General features: G+C 37.5%; 1 protein-coding gene and 1 pseudogene across 2 annotated transcripts; one reads left to right on the top strand and one right to left on the bottom strand.

The window, feature by feature from the left end:
• Positions 1–1,879: 1,879 nt before the first annotated feature.
• LOC132164629 (proteasome subunit beta type-6-like) lies at positions 1,880–7,621 on the top strand. 2 transcript variants are annotated; one of them, XM_059575168.1, is made up of 9 exons: positions 1,880–2,036; positions 4,009–4,174; positions 4,501–4,577; positions 5,025–5,080; positions 5,588–5,660; positions 5,948–6,059; positions 6,713–6,786; positions 6,873–6,947; positions 7,227–7,621. In XM_059575168.1, exons 2-9 carry the CDS (start codon positions 4,063–4,065, stop codon positions 7,356–7,358), a joined length of 711 nt encoding a protein of 236 aa, XP_059431151.1. In that variant the 5' UTR covers positions 1,880–2,036; positions 4,009–4,062; the 3' UTR covers positions 7,359–7,621. The 2 variants fall into 2 exon arrangements, with proteins under 2 accessions (XP_059431151.1, XP_059431150.1); XM_059575167.1 differs by having other exon boundaries at positions 3,993–4,174.
• Positions 7,622–11,980: 4,359 nt separating this feature from the next.
• On the bottom strand, positions 11,981–20,286 carry LOC132162846 (pheophorbide a oxygenase, chloroplastic-like; annotated as a pseudogene).
• Positions 20,287–25,421: the final 5,135 nt, after the last annotated feature.

The following is a 25,421-nucleotide window of genomic DNA, read 5'->3' as shown; positions in this document are numbered from 1 at the left end:
GGTATGGAAAAGTAAAAAGTTTTTGTTTTGTAGTGATTTTTTTATTTGAATAATAATAAAAAGTGAATGATGTGATATAAAAAGTGAAAAAGTTAGAATGTTTTAATGTTGATTTTGTTGGGAAATGGTGATGAATAGTAACAAAGGAGACCCCAAGCCCTTTACCAAACAACCCCATCTATCTCTTCGGAGATCATATCCCATAGATCTAAACCCTCTTTACAGTCTTCACTGGCCTCCCCCCTCCACCGTGTTATGCACTGTCAAGGTTTCCAAATCAAATTTTTTGAAACTAGATTTGTGTCCCTCTGCCAGTCCTAGTCTATCACACGCCACCTCTCCTTGATCCCCGTGGTCTTCTGCGTTTGTAGATGCTAGCCGCTCCTCCATCGAACCTCCACAAGCCAGAATGTGAGGTGCACGCGCCAGCGAGTGGATCTCACTCACTCGTGTGTGTCGGTCACGCACCGACGCGTGGTGCTTCTCCTACTACGCGTATCTCTACACCGCCACTTCTCCTGGATTCCAACAGTGGTTTCTAGTCTCCTGGTTGCCACTACCGGCGCGTGGTCTTCACACGCAAGTGAGTGTACACTAGCCATGATTCCGCTACCGTCTCCTCTTTTGTTGGCGTCGTTGTTTTGTGGGTTTAGTTCTTGTTTTATTTTTGTATTTACTTTCTCTTGTAATTTCAGGGCTTTAGATGCCCTTACCACCATCTTTGGTGTTCTCTCGATCTGGTTGCGGATCGTCAAGCGGTTGGCTTTCTCTTCCGTAGGCTTTGATTCGATTCTCATCAGTGTTTGCTCTGTGGCTGTGGCTCTCCTTCGGGCTTGCTGCAACTGTTCTCTTGGTTGCACCCTCATTGGTGCACCTTTTCAAACCACCTTAATTGGTGGCAAGGTTTTTTGGTCATTGTACCAAGAAGCAATAGGGCTGCATCATGAATTTGATGCATTTCCTTTTAATTTTTGTTTACCTCTAATTCAGATGTTGTCGTTTTGAGGCCTATTGTTGGGTTGCCCAACCCTTTGTTGTTTGTTGTAATCTTTTGTTGATGTTCTTATAAAAAAAAACTCTCTCTCTGTCTCTGTCTCTGTCTCTCTCTAAACCATAGGGAGCTAATTGCAAATAGATGAAACCATTACGATTAATTTTGCATTTCCCCCTATAATATATATATATATATATATATATATATATATATATATATACTCCATGTGGTAATCAAAAAATGCAAATAGGTCCTTACACCCAATTTTCATCTTGAATTTTTTACATAAATGGTTAGAGTGCCACTTCAAAATATTAATTAAATGATTGAGCCCATAAAAAGGAGCGTTAAAATAGTAATTAAATGATTAAATTCATAATTTTTTATAAACTTAAAACTTTTGAGACAATTAGTAGTTAGAGTATCTCCATCCTATGACTTAGCATTTAGAGTTTGCCATATGTACACCACAATCCTTAATTTATTAACATGTAGAACCCAAAGCAACACACAAACACACGTAGAAAGTAATCAAAAGCCTTCATATGTTCAAACTTCAAACATTGTAATTTTCTTTTTCCCTTTTTCCTGTTTGAATAGGAAAAAAAAAAAAATCAAATGTATGAGAAAAGTACAACATCGAAAGCAATTTATTAAATAACATTATTATTATTTTTAAATTAAAAAAAAAAAAAAAGTTGAAAGCATTACGTAAAACATAAAAATCTATAGGCCCATAACTTGCAGGGACTTAGATACAAATGGCCCATTAACACAATACGAAGCAACTACCTTGTGGAGGCCCATTAATACTGACCCAAAGGCCCAAGCCCACCTTCAACCCAACCCGCCTCCTGGCTTAAGGAATTCTAAAGGCACAAGTAAACTTGAAATAATACATCGGACGATTTTGAATTCACCCAAATCAATCCGACCTCCAGCCAAGCGCCTCACCACCGATACCTCGGCGCCGGTTCCAGCTTCGTCGCCGGCTTCTTCGCTGACCTCCGACCTCCAGCCAACTCATCGGTCACTTGATTCGGTACCACTCTCTCTCTCTCTCTCTCTCTCTCTCTCTCTGTGCAAATATAGAATATAGAATTCAAGGACCCCAGGTCTTTTATCGATGATTTGCACTTCAGCTACACCGGCAACAACTTTTGTATGGAAAATTTCAATTTTTGTTTTTGGCAAAGATTTGATTTTTTCAGATGGGTATTCTTTTGCTGCTTCAAAGATTCATTTTTTGCAGCTTGGTATTGAGTTTCTTTCGCATGAAAGATTGAGTCGTTCAGGTGGGCATTGCCTGGTATTGTGAACATGGACTGTGTTACCTTCTGATTTTGTTTCCGTGCATTTGGGATGGGTGGAATGAGTCCATTCAATCATTTATCTCTAGTTTAGATTCTTTTACCTGATCAATGCAAATGTGCTCATTACATGAGTTGCTCGATGCATTTTTAGGATGGAATTAGAAGCGTCTATGATGTTGCAAGAAGTCATAGGTAGTGCTAGTTTGGGAGGAAAAGATGAGATACTGGAAGATGAACTTGTTATATGCAATGAAAAGAGCCCTAATGGATTTGTCTATAAAATGTTTGCAGTCCTGAAATCGGTTCTTTATTCATAATGTATTCTAGATTTGTTAAGAAATATAAGCTTTGGTTGGTCTATTATTCATGCTTTTCTTACATTGATTGTATCTTGGGTGTTAGAGCACTAGCACTGTATAAGGGTTTGTTTCACAGGTTTTGTCCTACAACTATCCTTGCATCTCTTTTATCAATCTTAAACACATTGATTTTATCCTATACATAAAACCAATTTTATTTAATTACAGTTACACTATCAGGGATTACAAACTTAATTAAACATCAGATTAATAACAGCTTGCTAGTAATCGCCTTATAAAAGAGCCCTAAGAATTAATCCCTATTTACTAGAAATATATATTGCTAGAAATCGCCTTGATGTTAATATGTTATCCACTTTTATTTCTCTTGGGGCCCGTGGTATGAAAATCACTATATATTAATATGTGCCCCTGAAAAAAAAAGAAAGAAAAAACAAGGAATAAGGCTTTTGCATTCACATCCATATGTGTATGTGCATGTGTTATGGGAACACTTGTGAGAGTGTACATGACTTTCAGAGCTTCTTAGGGTATGGGTTGCATTCATGGCCGTATGTGTGTGTGCATGTGTTATGGGAACACTTGACTGTGTACACGATTTTCAGAGCTTCTTAGGGTATCGGTGACATTTACATCCCTGATAGTAATAACAGTTATGCAGATTTCATTCGAGACGGAGAGAATCCTATTCCCAGTAAAATCAAGGAAAAGATGGACCTATCAACTACCTTAAGCTGATTTCCCACCGAAAAATAATTCTTCTATTTTGTTTGTTTGTTTTTGTTTTGTTTTGTTTTGTTTTTTGTTTTTTGTTTTTTTTTTTTCCAGAAAATATTAAATTCATTGATTTTTTCCTACAACTATATATAACATTTTTATTTAAACTATGGTAAAAAAATAAGTGAAAAAATCATTTTCGAATTTCAAATGCGTGTAAACTATGGTGATTTAGATTAATCTATATCTTAATTTGTTTATGGAGTGGTAAGAATTTCATGGGGTAGTGTGACTCTAGACATTTGTGGAATGTGCATAAAACCACGGGACCTTGTTGAACACTAGCCCAATTAAACATGATATATTATATATTGCTCTTAGGCTATACCAGTTAATATGTAAGCCGTGGTTGATTTTCCTGCTAGTAAAAGCATTTATCTCAGCTAGATGGTTTATAATCTTTATTGTATTTCTTGCATATCCTACAGGCTTCTTCAAATAAACACCATACATCTATGGTTATGTTTGCACAGGCTAGTGGTCTTAAACCATGTGGGATTCTGTAATCTTTGATTATGAATAAGTAATGTATTGAGTTTTTATTAGCATAAACACATTAATTTTACCCTAATAGACAATACCTTCTAGGTACCTACACGCACAGGTCTTCCATCGATCTTCTACGGTATAAGGGTTTTTTTCCAGTAATATTTGGGACATGGATCTTAAAGAAGTTAATCTAAGCGCTCCTCACTCCATGGGCACGACCATCATCGGCGTCACTTACAATGGAGGTGTTGTTCTCGGGGCCGACTCTCGGACAAGCACTGGTATTTTCGATTTTCTTCTATTTGTGTTTGGTTACCAAGAAATCAAAATTTTCTTGTCTTTTTCCAAAAAACAAACCCTAGATTAGTTCCTTTTGTTAGTCAATCTATTCATTAGAAGTATAACATGAAACTCTTTTTTCTTTCTTTTCTTTTTTTTTTTTTTTTTTTTTTTTTCTATAAGTTTTGTCAAGTATTGTTACAAAAATACACCTGTTGTATACATTGGTGGTCAATAGATTGATTGAATTTTAGAAAATTGAAGGAATTTTCTCTTATTGTAACAGTGGTGCTTTATGGTTGATTCGATCTCATTGTTGTTTTGGTAGGAGTGTATGTTGCTAACCGTGCGTCGGACAAGATTACACAGCTAACTGATAATGTCTATGTTTGCCGCTCCGGATCGGTACTATACTTCCTCACAACTCACATTCCTTGTGGTTCCTAATCTTTTCCTTTTTTGGTTGCTTTCCTGTCATGTGGTGATGGTTGTAATGCTCTAATTCTAATATTCTTGATCGATGACTTGTTATTCATAATCATCATTTGGTTATATGTTGGTTTCGATGTTGTTCTTTTCACTTATGTTGCCCACACATTTTGATGAGCATATGAAGGCTTTGATTACTTTATGTGTGTGTTTGACAATTTTGGGTTCTACATATTTAATAAATTAAGGATTGTGTTAAATATGGCGAACTGTAAATGCTAAGCCATTGGCTTGAGATAATCTTAAAGTGGTAGTAAATGATGAATTTTATCATTTAATAGTGAAATAAGAGATAAATGCTAAGCCTCTAGTGCATGATTAATCCTCTGCTTCCATGCATTATTAACATGTCTTCCTTTTCAGGCTGCAGATTCACAGATTGTTTCGGACTATGTGCGCTACTTCCTTCATCAACACACGTAAGTGCTTTTGTTCCTGGTTGTTTCCTTGACCATTTTGATTGTATGATTAGTTTGGCAGTTTGGATCTCTTGGATTGGGAAACTTTAAACAGGTGGCTGTGATATTTTTTCCCGTCCTACATGTTGGAGTTTGCTTCCTTATGTGTCTTGTTTAATTTCTTTTTATTCTTTTGTTTTTCACTAGTTTAGTTAACCCCTCCATCATTTAGAGTGTCTGCCCTTTGTGGTGCTTTCTTTGTGTTTATTTTTCTTCTATTAAATGGTTTGGTTCTAAATCATGTTATTAATTTAATTTTTAGGAGTCATCCATAATTCATTTTATTAATATTTGATGTAGTTGTATTAAAATTATGAGCTTGATAAAGTTGGCGTAGTTTTTTTTTAACCTCATTTGGCAATAACTTCAAGACCCTTACTCTGTTTGGTTGATGTCATTGCCATCTAAGTCAATTTTTTCAAGTTTCAATGTACTGACAGCTTTTTGATCAATTATCTTTGTTTACAGGATACAGTTAGGGCAGCCTGCAACCGTCAAGGTTGCTGCAAATCTTGTCAGGCTAATATCCTATAGTAACAAGGTCTGGGGTTACTGCTTTAGTTTGCTTTGTTTGATATGATTGCTTTCTTGCTTTGGACAGATTAATATATATATAAAAAAAAATTGCTTGCTCATAGTTGACTATTTTGGTTTTCTTCTTGTACCTCATAAATTTAATCGTGTTTTACAGTGCATTGAGGATCTACATAGAGTTGATTTTGACAGTTTTTTTTATTATTAAAAAAAAAAAAAAAAAAAAAAAAACCTTTGTTGGAGAAGAATAGGATCTAACTATGTTGGCTTTATCATGATATTTGGGCTTGGCAGAACATGTTACAAACTGGCCTAATCGTTGGTGGGTGGGACAAGTATGAAGGTGGTAAAATTTATGGAATTCCTCTTGGTGGAACAATAATAGAGCAGCCTTTTGCGATTGGAGGTATGGTTTACTTCTGTTTCAGTAAATGATTTGTATATATACCCTTGCACACTTATGGCTTGTTTGGGAAGTCTTCTGCTTTTTATTTTCAAAAACTTGTTTCTAAGACAAAAATATAGAAAATAGGTTCCTCTTCTTCTTTTTCCCCCTTTAATAATGTGTTTGATAAACTTTTATTGAAAATGTTTTTAAAATAAAAATCACATATGATTAGATATAAACTTTATTTTTTTAAAAACATATTGTAAGATTCAGGCAAGCTTCACATTCAATTTTTTGTTGTATGTTACATTCAACATCCTTGTGTAGTAAGGGCTGCGTAGGATTTTGCATTAACTGCCATCTGGTAATCTTTTACTACTATATGTATTTTCAATAGAGCTGACGGTCATATGGAGTTTTTTTCTATTGGCAGACAGAAATTACTTAGATGAAAATTACAAATTATTCAATTAAATGGGGATTTAGCTTGTATCTTAGGCGGGCCAGTTGTTGTTCCCCAATTACATGCTAAGCATTCAAATGTGCAGTGCTTTTATAATGTGTATTTGGAAAGCTTTCTTTATGATGTAATCTTCAGTAGCAACTTGAATGCAATATGTTTGCTTGAGTATGGCATTCAGTTTGACATGCTTTGTGTTCCACTTCCACAGGATCTGGCTCTAGTTACTTGTATGGATTTTTCGATCAGGCATGGAAGGAAGGAATGACCAAGGATGAAGCTGAGGTATGTAGATGACCCTTGATGTATGCAAATGCAAAATCAGTTGCTGCCTTCCTTGGAATAAATCAAACTTTTTTGCTTTACTGCAGCAACTAGTGGTGAAGGCAGTTTCCCTTGCCATTGCTCGAGATGGTGCTAGTGGTGGTGTTGTTCGCACTGTCATTGTAAGATTTATATTGGACTCTCATAGTAACTAAGAAGATAAATACTAGGGGTACTAACTCTTTAATTAACGGATGCTTATTAAACTGATGTGTAGCTGATTCATTGGAGAAAAACAAAACAATTAATTAAGAGAAATATAACAAGTACCAATGAATAAGTTTCACATCAGTTTAATAAGCTTTTGTTAAAAGAGTTAGTACTCCTAATATTTCTCACCTAAGAAATGCCAATTACACTTTGCACATGCTCATAAATTGACTGAAAAACTTTTGATGCAGATAAATTCTGAGGGAGTGACGAGAAACTTCTACCCTGGGGACAAACTTTCATTGTGGCACGAGGAATTGGAGCCGCAGAATTCACTCTTGGACATACTCAACGCTTCTAGTCCTGAGCCAATGAACATTTGATGTGGAGGATCTCAATGTTGATAGCTACACTATTTATTTCTTTTTGCTGCAATCTCTGTTTTATAGACAGGAACAGGATTGAAATCTTTTGTCTTGGAGAACAGTTCATATACCATATGTTGGTGGATATATTTCTGATTCAATCTAAGGCTCTGGAAAATGCTTTCAGCAGAAAATATTTTCCAGAAAAATGATTTATTGGAAAATATTTTCTGGTATTTGGCGCGTGCAGAAAATCACAAATGGGTTTAAGTTGGTTGCTATTGTGGAGTGTCATATTCTCTCCTTTGCACATTCAATCTTTTGGGTTTGATTGCTATATTCATCTGGGAATACTAGGAAAATAAAAATAAATTATGTGCATGTACTATGAAAATAGGTTTTATTTTGTGTTGGGAATAAGTCAGAAAAAACCACTAAAGTAAAGCCAATGCATTACAAATATGACTTGATTGAATTGATTTTGTTGTAACATTGTATGATTAACATTGTGAGACTTGCGTCTGGTAGATTTTCTAGATGCTCTTGTTTATAATTGAGACATGTATGTTAGTTATTTAGTTATATATAAAAGAAATATATTCACCAGTTTTTCCCAAGTTTATATTTTTGGGGTGGCCGAACCATCAATTTGGCCAAAGGGGTGGATCGACCACTCTCCGTTCCAAGTTTTTTTTTTTTATATTTTTTTATATACTTATACGTTTATAATTATTTTAATGAGTGACACATACATAATCTGAGTGGTGGCCTCTAGCCCATGAGTATTGTACCTTCCAAGTCAAGGGTCTAACTATCTATATATGTGACTTTTGGGCTACATATTCAGTAATGAAAGTTATAAAGTGGAGACATGCTACACATTATTCTCTGAACTATCTTTTAACCATCTCTTTTTACAAATTTAATGAATTCATAATTAGATTTGTGGACTCATGCAGGTCTAACAAAATTTTAATGGTAGATTCACCAATTCAACTATATGGAGATAGTTGAGAGAATGATGTGTAACATGTCTCTTATGACATTAAATTTACAATAATCTTTTAAATCCTTAATCATTTTATCTATAATTTTTTTTCTTCTAATTAATAGATGCACTAAAATTCTTGATCGCAATCTTTTTTAGTTCCTAACAAATTCTGGATTTCCAAGGGCAATCCCATAAGAGATATGGTATTTAGCATGCTTCCAATACTCGCCTATTATTTTCAGCTGACGTGTCATGCTCAATCTATCACTAGATCAATCTTAATTAAACATTAAAAAAAAAAAAATCAATGGTAAATTGAGTATGCCACGTCAACTAAGAATGATGGAAAAATGCTAAATAACATATCTGATCTCAGTAAAGGAACATGCCTATCAATTATCCAACCCATGTAAAATATCCTTTAAACCCATCTGGAAGAAATATCCTCAAACCCATGTAAAATAGAATACTTTAAGAAATTTACCTTCCCCTAGTAGAATACTTTAAGAATTCTAGAGGATCTTAATCCTAATTTATGAATTCAAATTTATTTAAATCCCAACTACTGTTTTCAAATTGAATAGTTGAAAGTTTGCCATATATGATTTTTTTTTTTTTTTTTGACATGTCCACACAAGAAGGAGGAGGGGGATTCGAACTAATGACCTCTGCTTCTTTAGGCGTGGTCCTAGCCGATTGAGCTAGCTCTTGGAGAAAAAATGCTATTAAATTTGAAAAAATTATTGGGATTTGACATGGTAAAATAGTTCAAAATTTTAGAAGATCTTGGTAGCGTGTTAGATACAATTAATTAACTAAATAAGTATTAATAATTTTTCTTAAAAAATAATCAACGTTAAAAAAAAAAAAATTAAAATTAAAAAAAAAACTGAATAATTTAATTAGGAATTAATGAGTAGGGTTGCAAGAATTCCGCCAGTAATTAAAGTCGAATTGGGAATTCAAAGAATGTGGATCCTCCTCTGCATTTTAGATTTTACAAATATTAGGGGGCAATTAATCCCATTAAGGAAACAAAATCCACCAATTTGAATATCAAACATGCATGATTCATTCTTATCAATAGTCTCTTCACTACTTATAAATACTCAATTGCATGCATGCAACAAAGCCAATATCCTCTCAATCTATCTCTCTTTTTGCAGTGTAATTTGTGAAGGACAAAGATGGCCAAGTTATGTGCTTCCATTTACTTGCTTCTACTCGTATTCATCTCAGGTATATATGTTCCAAAAAATTCGTATATTTTGAATTCCGCAATAAGAATGCTCACATAAGCCTGATTAATGTTAGTCGTCTTAAGTCTCACTGACCTCTTGGTAAAGCTATAGCTCAGCGAGACTTGAGAGAATACCTGCGATTTTCCACCGTCTAGACCTCTTGTGTCATTGGTTTCCAAAAAGTAGATGATACTATGACCATGCCCATAGTATCCATAGTTGGTCGTTCTTTCATACCCTTTATGTGAGTTAACGGAAGGCATGAGAATGCATGCATTCATCATTTTTTTTCTTTCTTTTTTTTTTTTTTTTGTTGATATTAATTAATTTTCAGTGAAAACTATGGTTCCAACGGCAAACGCCAATTGTGAGCTGACGGTGATCGGTGGTGGTTGTCCTAATAAGGATGAGTGCATGCTGACATGTCAGCCTTGTTACCGGGGTATCGGGGTAATCTCAGCGTTCTGCCGCCCGGCTGGTGGAGGAATTCCATACGATCAATGTGTTTGTAGTTTTAAGAAAGGAGCCCCTTGCCCCCCAGTTGGTCCACCAAAATGTCCCAAGCCTCCTGCTACTCTATTGTATATCAATCAAACTAGTGATAACTAGTACTTTGTAACACCATTATTAATGCTTCAAATATATCAATAAACAGCTTTTGAACGTGCAATAATATATATTTCATGACCAATTAATATAAGTTCTCTATACAATTTTGGACTTATATTCTGTTTAAATTCTCAACTTTTGGACAAAGATTGATTCAAAAGTAGTTTCTAATGCCTATGCCTATTAGCAAACAGTTTGAAACTAATAATAAATTTATTTTTTTTAAAAAAATTAATGTAATTTTGTCTTTTTGTTGTCTTTAGAGACATTCATTGATTTGGAAGAAATTTCTGTCCACCTTTGAAAGGAAAACCCTCTTTTGGAGACAAATGCACGTGCGATAGACCATAAGCAATAGATACAAGAATTAAAAGCACTTCAGTTCTTGGTCATGACCTTTTTTAATTCATAATAAATTCTGTATTTCCAAGGGCAATCCCATGAGAGATATGGTATTTAGCCATTCTCTCAACATTCTCTTGTTATTTTTAGCTGACGTGTCATGCTCAATTCATCATTAGATCAATCTTAAACAAAATAATAATAATAATAATAATAATAATAATAATTATTATTATTTTTTAACCAAAAAAAAAAGAGAGAGAAATGATTAGGGTCAATATTTTGCCCATATTTTTTCTATCTCATCTTACAAATCAATCATTAGATTTGTGGACCCGCATAAGTCAATGGTAGACCCCACAAATCTAATGGTTGATCTATTGAATTTGTATGAGAATATGGAAGAAATACGGACAAATTATTGACACAAATCATTTCTAAAAAAAAAAAAAAAAAAAAAAATCTATGGTGGATTAAGTATGACATTCAAATTAGATATGAGTCAGCATATTAATACGCATATTAAGTTATTATCAAGACCCTCCTAACTTTTTAGAACAACTTTATGATAGAATAATTTAATTAAGAATTGATGATTAAGGTTACAAGAATTCTGCCAGTAATTAAAGTTGTATCAAGAATTCAAAGAATGTGGATCCTCCTTGCATTTAATTTAGATTTTACAGATAAAAGGGGCAATCCCATTAAGGAAACACAATCCACGAATTTGAACATCAAGCATTCATGACTCTTCACTACTTATAAATACCCAACCGCATGCATGCAGTAAAGCCAATATCCATTCGATCAATCTCTCTTTTTGCAATTGTGACTTGTGAAGTACAAAGATGCCCGAGTTATGTGCTTCTTTCTACTTGCTTCTACTCCTATTCGTCTTAGGTGTATTATATGTTCAAAAAACCTGACGTACTAGTGTGCGGATTCGGATCCTGCAATAAGAATCTCTACATAAGCCTGATCAATGTTAGTCATCTTGGGTCTCACTGAAAAAGTGCATGCGGTTTTTCACTGTCTATGGCCCTCATGTCATTGGTTCCCAATGGATAGATGCTACTATGACCATGCTCAGATAGAGTACCCATAGTTGGTCTTCCTCTCAAACCCTTTATGACGTTTACATATGCTTGACTAAGGGAGAGAGGGTGCACCCATGCATCATTTTTTTTTCTTTTTTAATTTGTTTTGTTGGTATTAATTAATTTGCAGCGAAAACTATGGTTCCAACGGCGAATGCCAATTGTGAACTAGCTGTGATTGGTGGTGGTTGTCCCGATAAGAATTCGTGCATGGAGACAAGTCGTCCTTGTTACCGGGGTGTCGGGATAATCTCGGCATTCTGCCGCCCTGCTGGTGGAGGAATTCCTTTCAGTCAATGTATTTGTAATTTTAAGAACGGAGCCCCTTGCAACCCAATTGGTCCACCAAGATGTCCCAAACCTCCTGCTACTTTATTATATATCAATCAAACTAGTGATAACTAGTACTCTGTAAGTTGTAACACCATTATTAATGCTTCAAACACATCAATAAACAGCTTTTGCACGTGCAATAATATGTATCATGACCAATTAATATAAGTTCTCTATACAATTTTGGGCATATATTCTGTTTAAATTCTCTACTTTTGGACAAAGATTGATTCAAAAGTAGTTTCTAATGCCTATTGTTTCAGCCACTGCCCAAACATCATGTCTCTTTCTTTCTAATCAATTTCAGCATGCACATAATCAACGACCACAAAGTTCTTTTGTAGCTCGTGCAAAGCAAAAGCCAAGCCAGCACTAAGAAGTGCAAGCCCAGCCAAGAAAATCCGTAATTGCATATCGGAAGGAATCCAGGCTGACGCACAGAAAAGTACTGTTGCACCAATTAGAAACTTTTGCGATGCTACATGACGAACACTTGAGAGTGTGCTGCTTGAATCTATCCAACATCTACGCAACAAGATGAAAACAGAAACTAACAAATCAGTAATAACATCAATGTATCATGTAGGATGTGTGCTGACATATGTTACGATATTCTTTTTATTAGTGAGATTAAGGGGACATTATAAAACATATAATACATAAAAATGCATATTTGTATTTGTGTGTGTATGTTTTGAAACTATTTCATGTACTCTCAGAAACATGTCTATTTTATTGTTCCTAGGATCTCAAAAAAACAAAGGGGGAATGCAAGAGGGTCAGTGACAATAAGCTTTTCACACCTGACGTTTTGATAGAACCGTTGATGGCACAGGTTGTTGGTTGTTCATGCCAAACCACTCAGGCTGGCTGTTGCCGTGTTGCGTAAGCCAATTTCGAAATGCCAAGACAAGGCGATCGGCTTGGGTAGGTGTAAATGTGATGTTTTTATACTGCTTATTAACATCAGAGGAACCCTCCATTGTCTTTGAAAGAAAGACCTTCTCTTGACCCTGAAGGACAATCATGTCGCCATCATACACCTTGTTTGAAGCCCAATGTTCAAGCCATCTAGGAACCACCTAACACCACCACATACATGAGAGGAACTCAAGATATAAGGATAAAATCGTTCATAAAGGAAACGGAAAAATCAGATTTTGATTTCAAACTCCCTTTTAAGTGCAAGATTTAGCATTATTCAGTGATTAAACAAATGGAGATTTTCGTTAATAACGTACATGGAAAACTTGAACTTGAAAAATAAGCAAAAAATGGGGAATGAAAGAAAAGTAAGATGAGCTGCTTTGAATTTTAATGCAGATGTATAAACTTACTAAATCTCAAGAACTACACATCCCAACACAAATTCGCTTCTATGTACACAATGGCATGTGCGTGTGGGTGAGTGTAGATGTATGTGGGTGCATGGATATTTGGCTTCTAGAAATATAATGGTGGATCTAAACCTCATATGGTTAGCACCAAAAGATCCTGACTAAGTAATGATTTCATGCAACAAACAAACAACTGCAACCTTTTAATCTCAACTATTGGGAGGCAATCACGAAGCTATATATCAAGCAAACCATACCATACTTCACCTACACATCCTTTAATTTTAATTTAATTTTTTTTAACTAAGCTTGCACATCCTTATAAAAGCTAGAGCTAAAGAAGTAAGGAAATTCATCTGTCAAGAGTAAGGAAATTCTATCAGCAACCCCTTCATCTTATAAAGAAAATTATTCTTGGTCAGCATTTTAGATGGAGTAAAGGACAAATTTATCAATTCAAACCTCATAATATGGAAGCGGAGCTCTAGAGTCACTTCCCGAATAATGTTAGCAATATCTTATCATTCAAAATTGACCTGATTGAAAGGCGGTGTCTATCCCACAACAAGCAACTATAATACAAGAACCTGCGAGATTTAATTTTTTTTCGAAGACGACATGATGAAACATACCAAGTTTGCCAAAACGTATCTAAAGCAATTATCATAATTTAGATGAGAAAATAGCTATAGTTAGATCATAACTAAAGAGTGAAATCATCAGAAAAACACATCTTACTGCAGTCAAATTATAAGTTACATAAGAAGACTGCTCAAAGAGTTCTTACCTGCCACCAGGCAGGCCCTGGCATTGTGAACTGGAAGAAGTTTCTAGCACTACAAGCAATAGATCGGGTCTTCCCAGGTGCCTTTGGCACACTGAAGGTACAAATCAATATTATCCATTTTTTATCACCAACTATAGGAAGCTTTGTGTCTATTTCTATTCTGTAAAAAATCAATGCAAAGATCGCTAGGATTCAGATATGTGTAAAATAAAAATAACAATTCTCTAGAATCTAGGACGGGAAAATGACATCCCGGGAAACTGATTTCAATAGGACAAGAAACTATTTTTTTGATATGTAGTAGGACAAGAAACTATATTATAACTTGACTAGGTGTCAGAGCAACTTAGTCCTCTAGATAGACTTTTCATGAGGTAACGAATGAGGGATACACGACAGAGTATAAAAATTCCTCAAGTGCATCTCATATTGATCTCAAACAGAAGGTTCCACTTGGCTTAGCTTCTATGCCCTTGACGCCAGGACCTGGGATTGACTTCCAGGCTATCTCTTGTTTTGTAGCCTATAGGTGTTACAACCAGTGCCCCAAGCCAATCTCGAACTTGATGTTATTTAGAAAAACTGTTTTATTTAGAGAATCCTAATATTTTAGTTGAACAGTTATAATTTGTAAGATAAATTGAAGTCCCCAAATTATATTGTATGTAGTTTAGGTGTATTGAGTGTAACTCATGCATACAAGATCTAGACTACAAATTCTTCATAACTTTCAAAATTGAGCTCATGGTCAGATAGATTTAGACATTTTATCTGATAAGGGTATAATATATTAACTATTATGTGATAGAATGACTTATTTTGGTCATTGATGTGGAAACTTCTAGTAGTATGTTAGTGCATTTAGAAAGCATTGAACTGAACCACAATTAGAATGTATTCTGTAAATTATTGTCACTTGAATACATTTTTCACGCAAGGGCTCTCAATTTTAAGAAAATAATGAGCTCAAATACTAAGTTCCAATTGCTTCGAATTACCGGCGAGTGAAATCTTGCATAGTCTATCTCGGTATATTGAATAACTAACATTGAGGATTGTTGGAATACTTGTTTCGATAAAGAGACATAGATATCTCCTTAAGGTGATTTAATGGAATTGATCATTTAAGTCCAAACTTGTTAATTTTAGCAAATTTTTACAAAAGTAAATACTCTTAAAGATTCATTTTTTTGATAGGAGTTTTCATGATGATTATGTTATTAAATTGAGACTAAAGGATTAAGATATAATTGGATAAAGTTGACAGTAAATTAAAGTACCTTATCCCATGTATGGATACTCACAAAAGAGTCTATTTAGAGGCTTCTGGTAGAATAATGTGCTCTTTTGCACTTACATAAATCCTAGAGTATAATTATAATTTATAGAAGAATAATTTAGAATTAATAGAACTTTGAAAGAGCTATGAGAAAAACAGAAACTCCAAGCTTACTAGATCAGCTCACATATTTCTTTTCCCAAATACATGTTAGTGATGCTTAAAACTTGTATAATGAAACTAAGAAGCTGCTCAAGATTCCTAAGCGACAACATGCAAGATTGATGTGCATGAGATTCTGTTAGTATCACACAAACAAACACAATCTAGTGCGAGAAGTATGTAGTCACATCCAAGATCTACGCAGCTTTGACTGCTTAAGTGATACTGATGAACTTACTTATTGATATGATAACAAGGTGCAACAAACTTAGCAGTGATCCGTGGGTTCCCATCAGTCGTCTCTCCAGCAAAGCCCCAATGCCCTCTAGACTCTTAACTTAAAAGGCAAAGGCTTGGCTCTATCTCTCCTACCTGTAACCCGTAGAGCAACTTATCCTTTAAGCAACATGGAAAGTCCTTCATTATAGCCAATGGCCTTTAGGCCAAATGGCACCTCCACCTGCCATAAGAATGGAGTGGTGGATGATGTCTAGGGTCCAAGTTCCCTTGGGTGTATGAGTAAATCTACCAATAAAATAAAAAAGAAGTTATCCAACATAACAAGAGCAAACATTACCACCTTTCCTTACCTAACAAGTTCCCCTACAATATTCCTGTCGAAGAAGATGGCCGACCATAGAAGTGCTTGTATTTTTAAAAACTCAAGAACCAATGACCAAGAAGAAAAGCACAAAGTGACTAAGTAAGAAAAGCAAAAATCCAACATGAGAATTGCTACACTTACAAACGAATTGAATTTTACAAACAACCCTTACAAACTGACGTGGCAAATGAAAAGGACAAAAAAATTTTGGGACCAGCTGCCCTTGACTGCCCGTGAGAGACCACGCGGGTCTAGGCCAGACCCACGCCTGGGTCTGGCCAGACCCAGGCGTGGGGCCGTGGCCAGACCCGCCGTGGGTCTGGCCGGACCCAGGCGGGCCGTGGCCAGACGTCCTTGTCAGTGGAGGGGACTAGGCTGCCATATCTTCTCCTCCTCTCCGCCTCGCTGTGACTCTTCAAAGCCGCCAAGGTCTTCTCCTCCGACACCTTTCTTCCCTACTCTCGCCGGAGCTTTCACGAGCTCTCCCTTCTCACTATCCAAAACCAGAGAGTCAGATGGCAAGGTTTTTACATTTTTTCTTCTTTATGGTGTTGAAGTAGCAGTGGAGCATTTCGAGGTAAGAAAATGGCAAGGTTTTTGGGAAGGGCGAGAATTTGGTGGCTGTTGAATTCATCTGGGATTTGGATGCATGTGATGAAGACAGAAGAGATGGGGTTGACGCAGAGTTTGGAGAAAACCAGAAGGAAAAGGGATGATGATCAGCAACTATGATTTACGAAAGGGATGATGATCAGCAATTCGGCCAGTTTCGTCTTTTATCTCTCTCCCTCTTTTTCTTTCTCTGGTTCATCTTCCCCAAAATTGCCACTGGGTTTCCTCTGCATTTGTTCTTCTGCATTTTTGCTTGGCTTGCTTTCTTCTGTTTCAAAATCACACCACAAAATCCTTGCCCATTGTTGGGTCATATTTTCCCCACTGACCCATCCTCAACAACACACGTGACCCTTTCAAGTGGAATAATAAACGTGGCCTCAAATCAACAGTCATCACCACGTGTCATCAAACCACGAATCACTTCACTCATGTGGCACTTCCTGGATCCTCGGTAAAAATCAGTTATAACACCTGCTACTTCTAAACCCTTATAAAAGGGAGCTACATATTGTTTTCAGCGGGTTTTTTCTCAATCTCTGAATCTCTAAATTCTTTCCTACTTAAGTTCTTAGTGTGAAATACATCACTGACTTAAGTATCGGAGAGTTGTCGGCACCAAGCTAGAACCCTTTAACGCTCTTACTATTTTATAGGAACTTAAGATTAGAGACACCACAAAAAACAAAAATCACACTATTCGAAGACTGTTGTACGTGAAAATCGTGCATCAACACCCATCAAACTAAATCGACACCCATCTAAAAAAATCACCCCAAAATCCTTACCTTGGTTCTACGGTGCCATGGTGGTGAGCGAGAGTGAGAGAGGAGAAAGGGAAGAAAAGAAAAAATGGTTGGCGATCATGGAGTGCGAACCACGTCGCAGATTGGCGATGCTGGGGCGTCGATTGGCAGCCTGGGTTCGACCAGACCCAGGCGTGGGTCTGGCGTAGACCCGCGTGCTCTCTCATGGGCAGTCACGGGCAGCGGGTCCCAAAATGTTTTTATCTTTTTCTTTTGCCACGTCAGTTTGTAAGGATTGTTTGTAAAATTTGTTTGTAAGTGTAGCAATTCTCTTAAAAAAAAATATTTTATTCAATTAAAAATTGATTGTTAAAATTGGTCAAGTATATACCTTGTGATGAGCAAAATCAATGTGGGAAGCATCAGAGACATTCTCAATGAGGGTATCATAGCCATATATAGAACAGATCCCGCTGAATCGTCACCGATGAAAACTCAGGTTTATCAAATTCGTCAGGCAGCCTACATTAACATCATAAGTTTATCAAAATATTCATTGCGATGAATTATATCCAACAACTTCTAAGATATCATTATGAACCCCTGTCATCAACTTCAATGATTAGATCAACATAAAATATTCTAAAGAAATTGTAGATATAAGGTGGATCAATGATCTGGGAGGCTTGGTAGCACGAGCTCTTTCCAAGCCATTCTCATCAGGCCAAACGAAGAGCAGGCCTTGAGACTGCATCGTAGGAAGCCTTGCAGCGCACGCTCTCGGAGACTGAAGAGCACAAGCTTCAGGACCTTCAGGTGAAGGTCTGAGGGATCCTAACACAAGATCCGCGCGCATTAAATGACCAGCCATGGTATGAACACTGCAAGTTGCCGCCTTCATCAATCCGCCCTTCCTGTGAACCATATGAACTCATTAGGATCATAAAACCCTCCAAGAACTCAATTCCTCACTCAGTTGTGGAAATTTTACAAGAATTCATGAAATCGTTGCAGTGAACTTTATTATATTACTTCGGGACCCAATGAAGCACGATTTCCTCTAGAAACCAAAACAACTGAAAATATAAATATATCTTAGGCGCCTGTTTAGCTAACTAATTATTTATTTATTTTATTCATTCCTTTGTCAACAACCGAATAAAGGGTGAGCTTCAAAACATCATTTTTCTTTTCCTCACTTTTCTTAGCAAACAAAGAGATCCCGACTTCAATTGGAGCGTAAAAATTAAGGAAGTCAGAAAAAAAAAAGTTACAGATAAGGGGGCGAGGTGGTGGGGGCATTTGTCGTCGAAAGCAACCCATTCACTGGCAGACCTGTCGAACCAGAGCACAAGATCTCGACCCATAAGCTGAAATGGGGTTGGGAGGCTAGGGTCCAAATCTTCAATCAACGAAACTGGGTACCAGTGATCCCTCCAAGAGAACTTGGAACTTGACGAACTTTCCTCACCGTGCTCATCCACATCTTCTTCTTCTTCTTCTTTTTGATTTTCGTAAGATGTTGGTGTGGCTGGAGGAGCAGCTACACGTGGAAGAGAAAGATTTCTACAGGGTGATTTTCTTGAAAAGAGGGTTGGGGTATTGGCGGAGATGAAGGGAAGGGTGGTAGTGGTCTTGAGAGCTTTATTGCTCGGTGATGACAATGCGCTGTAACAATTGAAGTAGAAGCAGAGCCGTAGGGCTCTTAAGTGAGCGAAACGTCTCACGAGCAAACTCGGGCTCGGCTCGTGCTCGACTCGAATATTAAATAAAGCATTTCATGAACACAAATCCTAGCTCGAATATTAAACGAAGCAAGCTTGGCTCGACTCGGCTAAGCTCGTGAGCAAGCTCGTATATATATATATATATATATATATATATATATATATAAACTAAGTAATACATAATTAATTATAAATCTCATAATTATTAAAATCTTAAAATTGCATTTATATTCAAGTGTTAGAGAATGAAAAATTCTAAACCCTTCGTGATCAAAGAGAGAGAGAGAGCAATCATTAAAAAGATCTCGATTCAATTAGAGCAGACCCAAACGAAAGGAAGAAGAATCAAGCAGAAACTATTGATGGAGATAGCAAAAGGCATAAACTATTGAAAAATCATACAAACCCAAACACTATCACTACCTGTTTGATGAGCGAGAGTGAGAGAGTGGGAAATGAGAGTTCAGGTGGGAGATGCACTGTGACTGGTGAGGGGGATTGAGAGAGAGACGTTGAAAAAATAGTTTTTTTGTAGGGGGCGTTGTCCCAATGCAGTCTAAATGCAACCTGTTAACTTGTCCCACATTGTTAAGAAAATATTAATCTCCAAGTTTGCTTATCTATAAAAGGATGCATATCCTCTCTTTGAAACCAAATGCATTGCTATATTAACTCAGCTTCATACTCGACTAGCCAAGTTAAGTAAATACTCATATGCAAACTAACTTCTTAAGCCGTTTAAGAGTACTTGAAGTTAATTTTTTTTTTTAAAAAAAACAAAAACATTAAATATAAGAGTCAGCTCGCGAGCTGGCTCGGCTCGACTTATTATTAGCTCAAGTTCGATTTTTTTGGCTCGCCCTTAAGCTCGAACTCGAGTAAAATTTAAACGAGTTAAACCTGAACAAGGAAAGCTCGCTCAAACTCGGCTCGTTTACACCCCTAAGCAGAGGCCAAGGGTAGCGCTGCCATTACCCATTGGATTCTTTTAAAATTTTATCGGGAGTAATAAAGAATATTTACACATATAAGATAAATAGTTACCTATTTATTTTCCAGCCATTTTACACACACGCCATGGGCATCATTGAATGTTCTGACTTTTTTTTTCGTGTTGATGAATCTATAAGCTGAACGTAACACGTGGCCACTGCACGGCCTAATAGAGCTCAACCGCAATTTCCGGAGGGAAAAGTTTTCTTGGAGGATTTAATAGTTGTCGGCTGATTTTCAGGTATTGTAAGAAATTATTTTTTTGGCAGAAAAATGACCTCCACAATTTTGAGGGATGTAACTTGCAAGCAACTACCGGAAAGATCAATTAAATTACAAATTGCCTGCCAAGGGGTTGATGTAATGTGTTAGTGATTTCGCCTTGTTATGTAATAGTCCACTAGCGTTGTGGCATATCGGCAAAGTCATTAGAAATATGTTATATTTCAGCTGACGTGACATGCTCAATTCACTTTTAGACTAATTTAATTAAAAAAAAAAAAAAAATCTAATGATGAATTGAACATGCCACGTCAACTAAAAATAGTTAAAAAATGCTGAATAGCATTTTTCTAGCCGTTATTTAATTTATTTGACCACGTCCACATGCAGAAGTTAGGAAATGTAAATTTTGTACAAGCTCGATTGCAGAAACTGTTGCCGCTCAAAGAAAAAAACAGGAAAAAACCAAGCAAACTAGAATTTGAATCTATGCCCAAATCCGTCTTGTTTGATATACTGTTTGCAGTAGAGCTGGCTAGATATCTCTCTTGGCTAAAAGCAATTTCAATTTCAAGTCTTATTTAACGTTGGTGTGGCATTTCAACAATTTCAAGTCTTATTTAACGTTGGTGTGGCATTTCAACAATCTTAACACTCTACAAGCCTACCTCACCTATGGCATTTTCAAGGCTTTTTACCATAATTTTATCCTCTTTTTGGATCCTTAACAATGCTTCTTCAGACACAAATTTTCTCCAAACTAGGTTGAGATTAGATTTTGTTTGGCTCCAATCTGGAATCATGAATGGCTTCACGCTAAATTTATCAAAGTGACAACGGCATAAGATTTTTCACCCATTTTTTTTTTCGCTTCTCCAGTGAGAGAAAGAGATCATATGCAGCGCCAAACTTTTCTTTCTAGCAGGAACATGGAACAACATTGCAGCACCCAATCAGCCAAGCCCTATTGAGTGCTTGAACCTTTATTTATCCCTCTTTGGGAGAAAAACAAAATTTATTCTGTGTTCTAATTGAAGCATAAAATCTATATCAGATGCTCTATCTCATACATAATACAAAGGAAAAATCATACACCAGTCAATTGCATATTCAAAGATAATGCTGGGTCATGAGCATAAATCTTAAGCCCACTCATTTAAACAGTAGTAAATTGAAGAGACCTCCTTGGTCCATGTTAGAATATAATCAGAATATATTCTGATTATATTCTGATAATCACCATAATTGCTGATTTGATATATTTTCCCTGTATATACATTGATATTATTCTGTAATATTGTACATTAATTTCGTGATTGTATTTTCTATTCTGTTTGGCCTTATTCAACTATAAATAGGCCTCATTGTATACAGTTCTAAATATACAGAAATACAATATTCAGTTTATCCCTATATTCTCTAGTCTTCTTTAGTTATTTTAACATGGTATTAGAGCCAAGTTTTGGCCTTGTCTAGAGACGTAGGAAGTCAGTCCGTTCAAAAGCTTTTTCGATCTTGTTTTGGTATAATTATTATACCAACAGGCTCAAAAAGATCCGATATATCTTGTGGAGTTATCAGATCAACGTTCTGAAGTTCAACGCGCTCTCACGCGCCGCCTGAAGTTTCTGTGTCACTATTCACGCGCCGCCTCCGGCCACCACGCGCCGCCCCAGTCAGCCGTTCTCAGAAAATTCCGCCAGAATCCAGATCGGAGGCTGCCGATCTACTGACCTGCCGAAAGAACGCGCCACCAGGAGTCCCCACGCGCCGCCACAACTTTCTGTGGAATTTTGAACACCGCCACGCGCTGTTTCCGGCCACCACGTGCCGCCCCTCTCAACCATTTTCAGAAACGAATCACAGATTCGTGATCGGAGGCTGCCGATCTGTCGAACCAGCTGAAGCATGCGCCACCCAGAGCTTCCACGCGCCGTCACGCGCCGCCCCCTTTCCACACCAGATCTCAGCCTTTTAACCAAGCCTATATTCCTTATTATATACTCAGCCACACCAAATCCTAACCCTTTAAAACAAGCTCATATCCCCTATCATACACTCAGCCACACTAGATTCAACTCTCTCACCAGGCTCACAGAACCTATCCTACACCCAACCACACCGGATTATATCCCGAAAAAAAAAAAATGGCTGTACCTCCTACCACTCTCCCAAACACCAAAGATATTACCTAACCTATTCCTACCATTCTCGATGGCTCCAATTACCCGGCTTGGTCTCAAAATATGAGTAGGTGGCTCAAAGGACATTGTCTCTAGGAGTATGTTTCTGGTGAAGAATCTAAGCCTCTTGCTGGAAAAGAGGAACCTGCTGCGGCTTTCTCTACCCGCCTCCGCACATGGAAAAGTATCCATTACAGGATTATTTCTTGGTTCTCCAACACTTGTGTTGTCTCCATCAGCATGACATTTGGCAATCTTGACAATGCCAAAGATGTTTGGGACATGTTAGCTCAGCGCTACAGCACTACTGATCTTGCTCAGCGGTTTCAGATTGTGACCAAGCTCCATCACATGCGCCAGGAACCAGGTCAGAGTATTACTGATTTTTATTCACAAATGACTTGTCTTTGGAATCAATTAGCACTATGTGAGCCAAAGTGGAGGGATAAGGTTGATGCCTCTGAGTACATCGCTTTTCGCGATAGCATGCGCCTAGCCGAGTTTCTTGCGGCAATTCGAGATGAGTTTGAGCATACTCGAGCTTCTCTTCTTCACCGCTCACCACTGCCATCTTTGGAAAGTGCTCTTAGTGAACTTGTTTCAGAAGAGACTCGATTCTCTACTATGAAGTTACACACTTCTGAGATGGTCATGGCCACTGCATCCCGCAATGCGCGTGCTCCTAATTCTATTCCTGCCGGGTCTTCCTCATCCAATCGGAACATCCAGTGCCACTATTGTCAGAAGTTTGGCCACAGATATAGTGAATGCAGGAAAAGACTTTCTCGTGGGAATCATCGAGCTCCTAGTCATAAGGCTGCTGCGGTCACTCATACTGATACATCAGATATGCCTTACACCGATATTGCACCCCAACCCAGTACTCTTTCTCCTGCAGAAATCGAAGCTCTCATTCATCAGGTTTTATCTAAGTCCAATCTTAATACCGCCATGTCCACCACACTAGGTAATTCCTCTTGGTATATTGATTCTGCTTGTTGTAATCACATGACACCGAATTCTTCCATATTTTCTGCAAAATCTGTGTTACCTAGGCCTACCACCATTTACACTGCTAATGGTTCCCATCTTGCTGTTAGTCATGTCGGGTCTGTTTCTACTAATCAACTATCTGTGTCTGATACATACTTAGTGCCTAATCTCTCGTTAAATCTTTTATCTGTTGGTCAACTTTGTGAACTTGGCTTAGAATTGCACTTTTCTAACCGAGGTTGTGATGTGCAGGATCCACAGACGGGACAGCTAATTGGGACCGCCCGTAAGATTGGACGTCTGTTTGAGCTTTCATCACTCCATCTTCCTCCTGCTGTGTCAGCTGCCACTTCATCTCGGTCTTCCTCTACCACCCTCAGTTTATGGCACTCTCGTTTAGGACATGCATCTATTTCTCGTATTCGTTCTTTAGCTACAAGTGGTCAATTAGGGTCTGTTGAGTCTGAGTCATTTGATTGTGTTGCGTGTCAACTTGGAAAACAAAGTGCTTTACCTTTTAATAATAGTGCATCTGTTTCTTCTGCTCCTTTTGATTTGGTGCATTCTGATGTATGGGGCCCTGCGCCTATTCCCACCATGGGTGGATCCCGCTATTTTGTCATTTTTGTGGATGATTTTTCTCGATACACATGGCTTTATCTTTTACAAAATCGGTCTGAACTTCCGAAAATTTACTCTGAATTTCAACGGATGATTCAAACCCAATTTTCTCGAAACATAAAAATTTTTCGTTCTGATAATGCCATGGAATATCGTGAATCTACCTTCCTTACTACCCTCAAACAAAATGGTACTCTTCCCCATCGCTCATGCCCAAATACTTCTCAACAAAATGGTCGAGCTGAACGTAAACACAGGCACATCTTAGACACTGTTAGGGCTTTGCTCCTATCTGCTTCTATCCCTGAACACTTTTGGGGAGAAGCCGCTCTTACCGCTGTTTATACCATTAATAGGGTCCCATCTCCCACTACCTTAAATAAGTCCCCCTATGAACTTCTGTATGGATCTCCTCCTGATTACCAATCTCTCCGCATCTTTGGTTGTGTCTGTTTCGTGCTCCTTCCACCCCATGAACGAACAAAATTAGAACCTCGTTCTCGTCTATGTTGTTTTCTTGGGTATGGCATTGAACACAAAGGATATCGTTGTTATGATCCTATTTCCAAACGGCTCCGCATCTCGCGGCACGTCACTTTTTGGGAACATAGGCTATTTAGTGATATGGAGTCTTTTCCTACTCGTCCCTCTAGTTCTTCTCCTATCTTCACTAATGTCTCGGTGGATTTGCTCCCCGACACTACTGATCTTGATGCAGGGATGACAAGCTCTCCAGACGACATTCCGACGGTCGACCCCAATGACACTGCCCTGCCTGTTGATCCATCTACTCTTGAGGCCGCTCCCTCTATCCCTCGTCGTTCTACTCGGGTAACATCTCTTCCTTCCCATCTTCATGATTATCACTGTTATTCTGCTCTTGCTACTCTCCATGAACCTCACTCATTCCGTGAGGCTCATGCTAACCCTCTTTGGCAGAATGCTATGTCAGAAGAACTTAATGCCCTTTCCAAAACCCATACTTGGGACTTAGTTGATTTACCTCCAGGCAAAACTGCGGTAGGGTGCAAGTGGGTATACAAGATTAAGACAAAATCTGATGGGTCTATTGAGCGATACAAGGCACGTCTTGTGGCAAAGGGGTTCAATCAGGAGTATGGTATTGACTATGAGGAGACTTTTGCACCAGTGGCTCGTCTTACTTCTGTTCGATCACTCCTTGCTGTGGCTTCTGTGCGTCG

Source organism: Corylus avellana, chromosome ca10 (genome assembly GCF_901000735.1).
Source record: "Corylus avellana chromosome ca10, CavTom2PMs-1.0".
Taxonomy (NCBI): Eukaryota; Viridiplantae; Streptophyta; class Magnoliopsida; order Fagales; family Betulaceae; genus Corylus; species Corylus avellana.
Note: the sequence above shows the minus strand (reverse complement) of the source record. Positions and strands in the feature narration are given on the sequence as shown.